At 33.2% G+C, this 13,326-nt stretch overlaps 1 protein-coding gene across 2 annotated transcripts; it reads right to left on the bottom strand.

Annotated features, from left to right (window-relative positions):
- Positions 1-648: 648 nt before the first annotated feature.
- tmpob (thymopoietin b) lies at positions 649-10,041 on the bottom strand. Of its 2 annotated transcripts, none has more exons than XM_051100107.1 (6): positions 9,411-10,041; positions 6,529-6,646; positions 5,053-5,229; positions 4,544-4,647; positions 4,335-4,441; positions 649-3,231 (listed from the first exon to the last, which is right to left on the bottom strand). In XM_051100107.1, exons 1-6 carry the CDS (start codon positions 9,648-9,650, stop codon positions 2,880-2,882), a joined length of 1,098 nt encoding a protein of 365 aa, XP_050956064.1. In that variant the 5' UTR covers positions 9,651-10,041; the 3' UTR covers positions 649-2,879. The 2 variants fall into 2 exon arrangements, with proteins under 2 accessions (XP_050956064.1, XP_050956065.1); XM_051100108.1 differs by having other exon boundaries at positions 4,335-4,438; positions 9,411-10,040.
- Positions 10,042-13,326: the final 3,285 nt, after the last annotated feature.

A 13,326-nucleotide genomic window follows, 5' to 3' on the forward strand; every position in this document is an offset into this window, starting at 1 on the left:
TACAGAACAGTTATGACGGCCAACTAGGTAACGTTGCATTACGTAATTAATATTCATGAGCCAAGCCTTCGCCATAGTAGAACTCGCTCGACGAGTCAGGACAAAAATGAGGGGCGGGGCTTTCCGGAGTGCATTACGCAAGAGATTCCATGCACCTCAAAGTCACCGTCTGCTGTCTTTGCAGTGTGACTGAGGCATATTTATGCGTGTTAATATCGTACAGCAGCTAATTATTGCTAAATATGTTGCGTAAATGTACATCTGAACAGGGCTGATTTTATGATTTTGTGTCAATGTGCAATGTTGTGTCTGAAGGTCAAACCTCAGAGTAAAAATGACAGGAAACACTCGTGGTTAAATTAGCTGGAATGTGTGTGTGTGTGTCAGTCACTGAACTGACCTTGCTGTAAATAAACTACAAGGGAAGGTCACCTCTGGGATTTCAATTGTTTTCTTTTATTTCACACCAGAATTGTATTGAATTGAGGATAAATAATTCATTCCGTACGACTGGTTTTCCACAATTAGCTGCCTAAATACAAAGTGCAAATTGGACTTTTATACCATTCACTGCCTTTGACACAGCAGGACGAAATTAAGATGTTAGTGGTTAGTAGAGCTGGTATATTGACATTTTAAGTAACCCACTGCATTTTAAAAAATGTTTTTTAATTTCAGAGAAGACATTAGAAAAATATTGCAGTTAAAAATTAAACAGAGTAGCAAAATATAAAAAGAAACCCCTGCAAATGAAATACAAATGTATTTCTCTGAATGAAATGAAGATATACTCAGTAAATACGTCCAGACCAGGTTAGCTTTTAAAAATCACAGCACAGAAATGAATTCATAGTTTAGTGGGATGAATGCCAGTGTTTGAGCAATAACAGACGGTTTGATTACAGTCAATAACAGGCAAGTGTCGGTGGACTCAATTTTCATTACAGGTTTTTAAAAATCGGCTAGAATGCCACATCACATTATGAAAACATCACAAACACATTGAACAAGCCGCCATTATCTATTAAATCGAAAATAAAAACAACAGACTGCCTCTCACCAGAAGTGAAGCGTTACTTACTACATGAGACTATCATTAAGATCACATTTTCTTTCAAGCTCTGGATAAAAAAATAAATATCAATCAATATGTCTAGTACTAAAACCAAACATTATCTGCGCTGGCAGTTCAGTAGTTTGAATATTTCAATGCTACAAATCATTAAAATCAAATGCTACTGGGTGAATCTCACGAAAACCGTCAAGAATATGTCAAAAGTCATATTTCACAACAAAATCAACATTATTTGCTAAAAATTATTTTAAATCATTTCAATCAAACACATTCCACCTAATTCTCATTACTGTAATGCAAAAATAATTCTATATTATTTCAATAGAAGTTAAGTGTGTAATGGTTCAGCCTTTTTTGCATTATGGTAATGAGAATTTGTTTTTGTTTTTTGTTTTTTTGCATTATGGTAATGCAGTTTTTTCAGTATGGTAATTACAATGTATTTTTTGCATTATGGTAATTACAATGATTTTTTAAACTTACGGTAACGAGAACTAGATTTTTTTGCATTACGGTAATTTGCTTTTTATTATGGTAGGTACAATGAGATTTTTTATGTCAGTGGTAATAAGTAGATTTTTTTTTGCCTTTCGGTAATGCGATTATTTTGCATTATTGCATTAGTATTTTTTTATTATTGTAATTACAATAAGATTTTTTTACATTACAGTAATGCAAATTTAATTTTTTTTGCATTACAACAATGCAGTGTTTTCATTATGGCAATTACAATAAGATTTTTCACATTACGGTAATGAGAATTTGATTTTTTTTGCATTACGGTAAATTGATATTATTGTTTTTGTTTTTTTGCATTATGGTAATACTATTTTTTTTATTATGGTAATTACAGTGATTTTTTCTGTTACGGTAATGATAACTAGATTTTTTTTCATTATGGTAATGCAATTTAAAAAAAAAAAAGTTATTATGATAATGAGAATAAAAAAAATTGCATTACGGTAATTCACATTATGGTAATGAGAATTAGATTTTTTTTTTTTTTTTTTTTTTTTTTTTTTTTTTCACATTATGGTAATTACAATGCAATTTTTGGCATTATGATAATCACAATGAGATTTTTTTAGTGTATTTTTCACATTATGGTAATGAGAATGAGATTTCGTTTGCATTACGGTAATGAGAATACCAATTATACTAACACAAGGCAAAATACTATGTGTGTGTATGTATGTATATATATATATATATAATATTTTCCACTTGATTTTGTGGCGAAAAATGACCGACATACTTTTTGTGAGATTCACCCTTTTATGCCAGAACAATTTTCTCACTCTGATCTCATTAGCAACACTTCATATAGTCAGATTCAGCTGTGCAAAAATAAAAAAAACTTCACCATGATTATTCAGGAAAACATTTCAGATATCAAATAAACCATTTTCGCAGACATTCAGCTTCACGCTTTTCCTTCCAGCCCCGATGTGTGTGAAACCAAATTGTGCTTGTGTTGGCCATGTCTTGGCACGTAACCTCTTGATGTGAACAGGGACGCCACTGAGCGGCGAATGATCACTATTAGCGATTCACTATTACACTTCTCTAAGTCGTCTCGAATGCTACAAAACCGTAAAATTACAAAGCAAGATCAAAACACACGATGCACACAGAGTTTAAAGACTACTTGAAACACAAGTCTATTCAGATGTGACTGCTAGGTCAAACTGCAATAACCAGAATCCCTCCCTCCCCGAACCCTGCCGACGCGTCGCTCCGCAAAGCACTAGAAAATCAGTCTGACAGAAGATGCATGCTGAAGCTGGTGGACGGACCAGGCCGCTCATTTGCCGTCGCTGCCCTCGGCTGGGCTTTCCCAGCTGATGTAATTGACAACGGGCGTGATGACATTGTCCTGGACATAGAGTTGGTAGGCGCTGATCTGATCGGCGGTGACGTTCTGGAAGGCGTAATACAGAGATGCAACCAGCGCAATGAATACCAGAAGCTTCAACCAGAAAGCAAACCAGCGGCGAGGTTTGGGACGGGCGACCGGTGCTCCACTGCGAACGTCTGTGACGGAGGATTTGGTCACTGTGTAAGTGTTTCGCTGCAGGAGGGGCTCCTCGGACCATAGGTTCAGGGGTTTCGCCGGACGGCCAGCAGCACCGTGGATCGGCCTCCGACATGTGGCCCTGTTCAGACATTATTATAGGGTTTAATTTTTTAAAACTCAGCCCTGCAACTTGCAAAAAAAGACCTTACCATTATCTAATTTGATGATGGAAAATATTCATGCGTCACTCTCTCTCACAGCTACAAGGTGTGAGTAGATGAATCTCATCATTTTGAAGTGAAGGTGTTTAAAAGTCTGGAAACTCTGTGTGTAAGGAAAGTCACTACCAAACACTATTTTTCTGCAATTAAGCACACTTTTTTGGGAGTTTCTTATACGTGTACCACTGTTCAAAGCTGTACTAGCTAACCATGTGCTGATTAGCATCTTTGAACTAGGTTCAAAACTATCTAAAATTGTCACTACCGAAACATTTGGTGGAGTTTCAATAGTGACATCTTTGTTTTCTGAATGTTATCCCATAGAATTGTCCCTACCGAAACACTCATTCACTGTTTCGGAAGTGACAAAAGACAACACACAACTATATATATCAGAATTAACTGTGCAACTACTAGAAATGTGTACCTTGGATATTATACAATTTGCATACATACAATTTTATTTGGAAAAAATTTTTTTTTTCCCCCAAGACGTTTCTAAATCTGACTTTAGACCAATTCTGCAGAATGGCCCATATATGTTACATAACTTACAATCTGCAAATAAATGGAAAAGTGTGTTTAAATACTTCATTTCATATTCACAATATTTATTTATTTTACTTTTTTTTGTTGTGGTTTGGATGCAGCAAAATAACCACAGACGTAGCAGAAAACATCTGGCACAACTTTGCTTTTTTTCTGTCGCTAATTGTAATTCTAACCTTAAAATAAGGAATAAGCATAAAATAATGTCAGACATGTAAAAACAGATAGTTGTAATCTGGTTCAGATGAAGACAGGAGTTTCAGTTTTTCTGCTGATTATGGGAGAATACAGGACATTTTCACCTTACGAATGGCAGTCAAAAGCAAAAATGCTACGAAATGCATGACATTTTGTGAGAAAATGTGATTATCTAAAACAAAACAGGCACTATTTTTGAATTAGCACCCCAAAACTAGTATTAGACTACATTCAGCAAATATGTGAGAGGTCAAATTTGCATCTTTATACTCACATTATTCCAGTTGGTGTGGCAGGTTCATTGGGGAAGATTTCCTTTAAAATATCTCCTCCATCCACAGATGTCTTCCCAGTGACTGTTGCCGTCTCCTCCACCTGCTGCTGAACAGAAGAAAACTTTACTATTACAAAGTACAGCAGAGATTCTGCACCATAAACGAAGACTCTGTTATGACTTTTTTCTATTTTCACTTTGTTCTTTACCTTAGTGCGCTGTCTGCTGCTGGTCCTGGTGGTGACCGGAGTTTTTCCTCTGCTCCGGACCGTCTTAGTCACAACCGGAACTGGTTCTGGTATGGGATCAACTTCTGTAACAGTAAAACAGTACCATAAAAGATCTTTAATTAACACTGTATTTTTATTATCTGAAACATGCCGTGTCTTATATTCCAAAGCGACCTATAAAATGCATTTATTTCCAGGCACGCAAAGAGCAAACAAATATGTGCACAATGCAACGTGTGCATGTGAAGGATGCTATTTTATGTGGATATTAGGACAAGAGTGAAGCACAACGCCTTGTTTGCATTATAAATATTAGTTTAGCACACAAATGTTAGGCTACACCAAAAATATAGAAACATTTGGATTCGTGTACGTGAGGTACGTCAAAGCCAGTTCCTGTTTCACTTGCTTAAGACAAATTTGTTTAATGTTTTGGCATTTCTATTAGCTTAAATAAAACTCAATTCAATGTTGATAATTTGTTTTACCATCTTCTTTGTCGCTGTACTGATCTTCGGCTGAATGTGTGTTGCCGTTCTGGTTTCCATCTGGTTTGATGGTGACGGCCTCTGGGATTGCTGTCTCGGGTTCAGGCAGCCTGGTCTCCACTGGCGGCTGCTCCAGAAGCTGCTGAAGTTTCTTTTCATATAGCTTACGTGTAGAAGCTGTAATATATACAGAACCAATGCAGTTTAAACCGTAACAAATCTACTGATTTAGGACATTTATAGTGGGTGGTCAATACTCATAAACACAATACAGGGCTCTACAGTACGACTGAAAAATACTGTGTGCAACTGTGAAAAAATATTTAGGAGCACCATGTGCGAGTGACCAAATCAGCATATTTGTGTTTGCGCTTGAAGGGGAGCTTCAAAGGTTTCAACGTGTTTTTGCAACGTTGAGTAATGTATCACAGACATATCTCACCAATCCTTTCATAAACAAAGTGTAGAGAGAGTGTAAATAAGAAACTGATTGTGCAGTGTAGAGAAATTCGTCGGTTATCATGGCACTTTGTGAGTTGCAATGAACTAAGATGAGTGACAGCTTTTAATGATTTTTAAGGGAGTTTGTAAATGAGATACTGATTTAATACAACTTTTAAATAACAAGAAGTTAATATTAAGTGACTTACATTGTCTGACTGTCACACTATTTCCTGATTTTGCTCTATTTCGTAATTAAAAATAGTCGGAAACAGGTCACAACTGAGCCGCTGCGCATCTCCATTCAAACACAGCAGTGTTTCATTTATGAATGAACGTGTTTTTAAACAAGTCAATGATTCAATTTCACATATATAGACAGTCACCTGCTCTACTCCTGAATGAATCAGTCATTCGAACGGATCAAATGAATGAATGATTCAGTAATTAAATAAGTGACTTGCCGCCACCTACTGGCAGTTTTAGTTTCATTTTTAAAGTATCTTTTCGGTCATTTAAATCATTTCTATACTCAAAATCTTATATTTAAAACATTAATCTCAACATTAATTTATGAATTTGATTGCACTCATGCCACGTCTGAGCCTCATTAAACATGAAAATACACCTACAAGCCACTTTTGTGCTCTTCTGTGCCACCTCTGTAGTACAAATTAATTGTTAATACTGATTTGACTGATTTGATTGGTAACTTATTCTTATTCTACTTGTTCTTATTCTGTTTTTGGTTAGAAATTTTAAAAAGCTTAAAAAACATTTTTTTTTAAATTTTGACATAAAAGATGAAATACTTTTAATAAAGTTAGAAAAATGTCATTACAAAGGTAAAAACTAAATTCCCCTGTAAAACTTGAACTTTAGGAGTCAAAAAACACCTCACAATGGGAAGGCTAATTTTTGATCAGATTTTTTGATTATTGATTAGAAGGTGCTCCTAAAATTTTGACTGTGCTCCTAAAAAGATAAGTAAGTGTACAGCCCTGCAATATAACTGTTAAAAACTGTAATACTCACAAACAATTGGTCCTGAATCGACTCCATACTTTAGAAGCTGAACCTTCAACTCTTCATCAGTCAAACCCGTGACGTCGTTCTCTTCTGCCCGAACTCTGTCCGTCTTTCTTGTGGCTTTCTGAAGATTAAAGAAATATCAGAAGGAAATGCATTTAATTTTTTTTTCACCCTTTCTACTTACTTAGAACAAACTTGTGCAGAATGTAAATGTGTTTACATGTAAAATATATTAATTTTAAATTTGTTTGCATTATTTATTCACTTAAGTCAGAATAAGTATGAATATTAACTATAATTTTATATAAAGTAAAAATAATATTAAAATGTTTAGAAAGCATGTTTTCTTGTGATAGACTAGTAGAATTATTGAGTTAAAAGTTGTTGTTTTCATAATATATGTGTGTGTACTGTGTATTTATTATGTATATATAAATACACACATTGCATATACATATTTAAGAAAAATATGTTATGTTTATATATTACAAATATTTATATATAATATCAGTTATATGAATAAAATCATTATAAATCATTCGTTTCTAAAAAAAAAAACAAAAAACAAAAAATAAACACTGGATGATCTCTTTACGATCACAACATTTTCATGACAATAGTGATAATTATGGTTGAATATTTAATTATTATTATTATTTAAAATCCATAATGTTCTATCTAAAAAAAAAGGGAACAGAAATTATCATGATAATATCATATATTTCACATAACAATTATGATTGTATACGTAATTATATATATTACTATGTATAACCCATGATGTTTGAATGGTTTGTCTCAAAAAAATAGAAATTATCATGATAATATTTTATCATATTTCACATAATAATTATGATTGTAGATTTAATTATATTACAATGTTGATTCATTATATTACAATTTTTATAATATTACAATGTAATACATAATAATATTAATAATTATGATTGTATATTTCATTGTTTCACCACAAAACCAGTCAGAAGAGTCAATTTTATGAAACTGAAAGATGATTAAATAAGCTTTCCGTCAATGTACGGTTTATTAGGATATGACAATGTTTAGCCAAGATACAACCATTTGAAAATCTCGAATCTGAGGGTGCAAAAAAAATCTTAGTACTGAGAAAAATCGCCTTTACATTTGTCCAAAAGTTATTAGCAATGCATATTACTAATCAAAAATTAAGTTTTGATATATTTACAGTAGGAAACGTACAAAATATACTGACATGATCTTAACTTAATGTCCTAATGATTTTTGGCATAAAAGAAAAATTGGTCATTTTGACCCATACAATGTATTTTTGGCTATTGCTACAAATATACCCGTGCTACTTATGACTGGTTTTGTGATCCAGGGTCACATATACATATATATACAAATATATACAATATATATATATATACTTTATATCTCCCAATTATTGTTTTCCTTGCAATTCTGACTTTATTTCCCACATTTTTTACTTTATTTCTTACAACTGTGAGTTTATAGGACCTTTTTCGCATTTCTGAGGAAAAAAGGTCAGAATTATAAGTTAATATCTCGCAATTCTGAGGAAAAAAGTTGTGACTTTATATTGTATAATTCTGACTTTATAACTTGCAATTGTAAGTTTATGGGCCCTATTATGCAATTCTGAGGAAAAAAGTTAAATTATGCGTTTATATCTCGCAATTCTGACTTTATTTCTTACAACTGTGAGTTTATAACACATAATTCTGAGAAAAAAAGTCTGAATTGCAAATTTATATCATGCATTTCTGAGAAAAATGTCAGAATTGTGACTTTTTATCTTGCAGATCTGACTTTATAACTCGCAATTGTGATTTTATATGCCCTATCATGCAATTCTGAGGAAAAAAGTCTGAACTGCAAGTTTATATCTCACAATTCTGACTTTTTTCTCACAATTCTGACTTTATTTCTCGCAATTGTGAGTTTATATTACGCAATTCTGACATTACAATTTTTCTGTATATGTAATCACATCCAAAACAAGTTGTCCAAAATAAGTTGTTGTTTACATAATGGATTATATTTGTAATATTACTATTAATAACCATAATAATATTTTAACATTATTAACTATGTCAATTATTATAAAATAAATAATCCATTAGCTTTCAATAGTTTGTCTCAAAGCATAAATTATTATCATAATAATAAATACAAGTATTATTTTTCGCATTTCAGATATTTAATTAACAGTGTTAATAAACTACTACTATCATTATTAATACAATATGTAAAATGCAAATTATAACAACACTTTCACTTTCAAATATCATATGTGACCCTGGAGCACAAAACCAGTCTTAAGTCGCTGGGATATATTTGTAGCAATAGCCAAAAATACATTGTATGGGTCAAAATTATAGATTTGTCTTTTATGCCAAAAATCATTAGGATATTAAGTAAAGATCATGTTCCATTAAGATATTTTGTACATTTCCTACTGTAAATATATCAAAACTTAATTTTTGATTAGTAATATGCATTGCAAAGAACTTAATTTGGACAACTTTAAAGGTGATTTTCTCAGTATTTTGATTTTTTTGCACCCTCAGATTCCATACACTAACAGTTGTATCTCGGCCAAATATGGTTCTATCTTAACAAACCATACATCGATGGAAAGCTTATTTATTCAGTTTTCAGATGATGTATAAAGCTCAATTTCGAAATATTGACACTTATGACTGATTTTGTGGTCCATGGTCACATATTTTTGAATATATAATAAAACATGATAAATATTATTGGTCGATCTCCACTGTATAACTACTTCTCCCACATCTCTAAGGTATATACCGAGTTATGCAAAGCATGTTAATCAGTGTTAATGCATGAATGTGATTTTCTTTTCTATTGGCGCTCACCTTCCCCGAGCGGCTCCTGTTGGACACCAGCGGCGCTGTCATCTCCTCATCACTGGAGAAAGTGTCCGGAGCGGGAGCAGAGATGTTTTTCTTGTTGAGCACTGTCAGGTTCTTCAGATACAGCTGAACATACACGTCCTTCTTGCTGTCAGCGCTGGGCAGAGGCACGTTATTGGCCATTAACTCACTCTTCAGTTTCTCTTTAGTGAGCAGCGCCGGATCCTCGTGAAATTGCGCCATGCTTGATCTTCCCAATATGAAACACGGCTAATTACTTACAAAAAATACAATTATTCCTGTTCACTTTTAAAAGTGAAGCGGTGTCTTTTTTGTAAGTACCTGATCTGAGAACAAATGAAAATAAAAGCGCGCAACTCTGTTGACAACCGTCAAACCGGCTGGCGCCTTCCGTTTGAATGTCCTCGTAGGATTTTACGACAAACACAGCTATCTGTTAGATCCCAAAAAATATTTTTTGGAAGATTGTACATCGAAGCTCGCGATTAAATAATTGCAGCGCTGCTAAAATGCGTAAATAAACGGTTTTTGCGAAGGCGGATAAAAGTAGAAATAGCTCGACGGCTCGGTGCGCGCGCGCCTCGGAACTGGCACAGCGGAACAAAGCTCGACGCTCATTGGTCCAATGGGTTAAGTAAGGCGTTCTCCTATTGGTCGACGGGGAAGAGTGACAGACGCTGGCCCAAAACAAAGAGTCCGACACAGCGCGACAGCTGCGGCATATGGTGTCCGACTGCAACACACACTTAAATTTACGGCGGGTTTCTTTACAATAAACCGTGCTTTATTGTGAACGCTGTGAAAAAGAATAAGGAAACATTATTATGAGTTTAGCTAAATAGAAAAAGGTAAAGGTAGGGATTTTGAAAGGCTTGTATTTCATAATAAAAGACTACAATGCAAAGTGGGGGAGGGGTATGTTAGAAATGCTATGTAAATACCATGGTGCATGAATATGGTCATTATTTATGTTATGGCTTTAAAAATCATGACAATATCTACCACAGTACAGATGTTTGTAATCCTGCTTTAACACTAAAATATAGAAGCCCACCACTGAATACAAAAAAAGAGGTTATTTTTACTTTTTAATCTCACAATTGTGTAATAAGGCCTATAAACTTACAATTGCAAGTTATAAAGTCAGAATTGTGCAATATAAAGTAATCTTTTTTCCTCAGAATTGCGAGATATTAACTTATAATTCTGACTTTTTTTCCACAGAATTGAGTAATAGGTCCTATAAACTCACGATTGCGAGAAATAAAGTCAGAAATGTGAGATATAAAGTCACAATTCTAACTTTTTTTCCTCAGAATTGCATGATAGGGCCTATAAACGTAAAATTGCGAATTATAAAGTCAGAATTGAGAGATATAAAGTCACAATTCTAACTTTTTTCCTCAGAATTGCGAGATATAAACTTGTAGTTCTGACATTTTTCCTCAGAATAACGTGATAGGGCCTATAAACTTACAATTGCGAGTTATAAAGTCACAATTCTGACTTTTTTTCTCAGAACTGGGAGAAATAAGCTTGCAATTTAGAATTTCAGGGAATAAAGCCAGAATTGCAAGACAAAAGCCAGAATTGTGAAATATAAAGTCACAATTCTAACTTTTTTCCTCAGAATTGCGAGATATAAATGTGCAATCAAGACTTTATTTCCTCAGAATTGCATGATAGGGTATATAAAATCACAATTGCAAGTTATAAAGTAAAAATTGCAAGATAAAAAGTCACAATTCTGACATTTTTCTGAGAAATGCATGATATAAACTTTCAATTCGGACTTTATTTCCTCAGAATTGCGAGATATAAACTTGCAATTCAGACTTTATTTCCTCAGAATTGCATGATAGGGTATATAAAAATCACAATTGCAAGTTATAAAGTAAAAATTGCAAGATAAAAAGTCACAATTCTGACATTTTTCTCAGAAATGCATGATATAAACTTGCAATTCGTCTTTTTTTCTCAGAATAACGTGTTATAAACTCACAGTTGTAAGAAATAAAGTCAGAATTGCAAGATATAAAAGCATAATTTTAACTTTTTTCCTCAGAATTGCATAATAGGGCCTATAAACTTACAACTGCAAGCTATAAAGTCAGAATTATGCAATATAAAGTCACAACTTTTTTCCTTTTTTTCCTCAGAATTGCAAGATATTAACTTATAATTCTGACTTTTTTCCTCAGAATTGCGTAATAGGTCCTATAAATTCACAATTGCGAGAAATAAAGTCAGAAATGTAGATATAAAGTCGCATTTCAAACTTTTTTTCCTCAGAATTGCATGATAGGGCCTATAAACATACAATTGTGAATTATAAAGTCAGAATTGTATGATATAAAGTCACGATTCTGACGTTTTTCTCAGAATTGCATGATATAAACTCACAACTGCGAGAAATAAAGTCAGAATTGCAAGAAAAAAGGCAGAATAGTGAGTTATAAAGTCACATTTCTATCTTTTTTTCCTCAGAACTGCGTAAAAGGGGCCTATAAACATACAACTGCGAATTATAAAGTCATAATTGCGAGATATAAAGTCACATTTTTTACTTTTTTTCCTTAGAATTGTGTGATAGGGCCTATAAACGTAAGATTGTGAATTATAAAATCAGAATTGCGAGATATAAAGTCACAATTCTAACTTTTTTTCTCAGAATTGCGAGATATAAACTTGCAATTCTGACATTTTTCCTCAGAATTACGTGATAGGGCCTATAAACTTACAATTGCAAGTTATAATGTCAGAATTGCAAGATATAAAGTTACAATTCTGACGTTTTTCTCAGAATTGCGTGATTTAAACACAATTGTGAGTTATAAAGTCCAATTTTAAGGGGAAAAAGATAGATATGTTCTCAGAATTGCAAGCTTATATCTCACAGTTCTGACTTAATAACAATTGCAAATTTATATCTCACAATTCTAAGAAAAAAAGTCAGAATTGTGAGTTTATATCTCGCAGTTCTGACTTTTTAACTTGCAATTGTAAATTTATATCATGCAATTCTGATTTCATTTCTTACAACTGCAAGTTTATATCTCACAATTCTGACTTTATAACTCACAATTGCGAGTTTATATCTTAATTCTGAGGAAAAAAGTCAGAATTACGAGTTTGTATCAGTCTAAAATCAGTCTATTGAAGAGTAACTCAATATAGAGCCAGTACAGTGTAACATCCTAAAGATGGCAGCATAAGCCTTATTAGACCAGCGGGCTCTATTGTAGCATGACAAATGCATAAGGTCAAATGGACTGTATTTAGCAGCAAATCCAGTACAAATCTGTTCTTGTGGTATGACACATATGGAGAATTGCACTGCAAAGCAAACACAGATAAAATGCACATGTAAGGCCACTAATAACATCACTGAGAACGTACATAATGATTTTTACATTGGATGTGCATAAGATAAGCCTTAAAGTCAACATGAAATCAAAACTGATCGCATTTAATTTTTTATAATGCACATACTTGATCTTATTGTCAAGACTGCATGTTATTCTGAAGAAATAATGCTTTTGTCAAAATGTATTAACTTGCTCTGCATCTAAAATAACTTTCCTTTTCCACTGACATCAGCAAGCCCTTATTTTTGATCCCCTGTCAACCATGCAATCAGTTACTAATGGATAAAGTTGCCCTGATTTTATTAAATCTTTAAATGATATGAAATATATTAAAAGAGTAAAGCTTTTAAAGAAAAAGTTATAAAGTAATATTTCACCCAAAAATGAAAATGCACTCACCCTCACCCGAAGATGTAGATGAGTTTGTTCTTCATCTGAACAGATTTGGAGAAATGTAGTATTACATCACTTTTTCACCAATGGAAGTGAATGGGTGCCGTCAAAATGAGAGTCCAAACAACTCATAAAAA

The sequence above is a fragment of the Labeo rohita genome, chromosome 25, assembly GCF_022985175.1.
Source record: "Labeo rohita strain BAU-BD-2019 chromosome 25, IGBB_LRoh.1.0, whole genome shotgun sequence".
NCBI lineage: Eukaryota > Metazoa > Chordata > Actinopteri > Cypriniformes > Cyprinidae > Labeo > Labeo rohita.

What these genes read in the sequence shown, in the direction of transcription:
- tmpob (XM_051100107.1), bottom strand. Translation starts at nt 9,650, where the DNA reads ATGGCGCAATTTCACGAGGATCCGGCGCTGCTCACTAAAGAGAAACTG. An exon ending in GTACAGCGACAAAGAAGATG is followed by an intron (nt 4,648 to 5,052) that starts GTAAAACAAATT and finishes TTACTGTTACAG; the next exon opens with AAGTTGATCCCATACCAGAA. An exon ending in GCAGCAGACAGCGCACTAAG is followed by an intron (nt 4,442 to 4,543) that starts GTAAAGAACAAA and finishes TCTTCTGTTCAG; the next exon opens with CAGCAGGTGGAGGAGACGGC.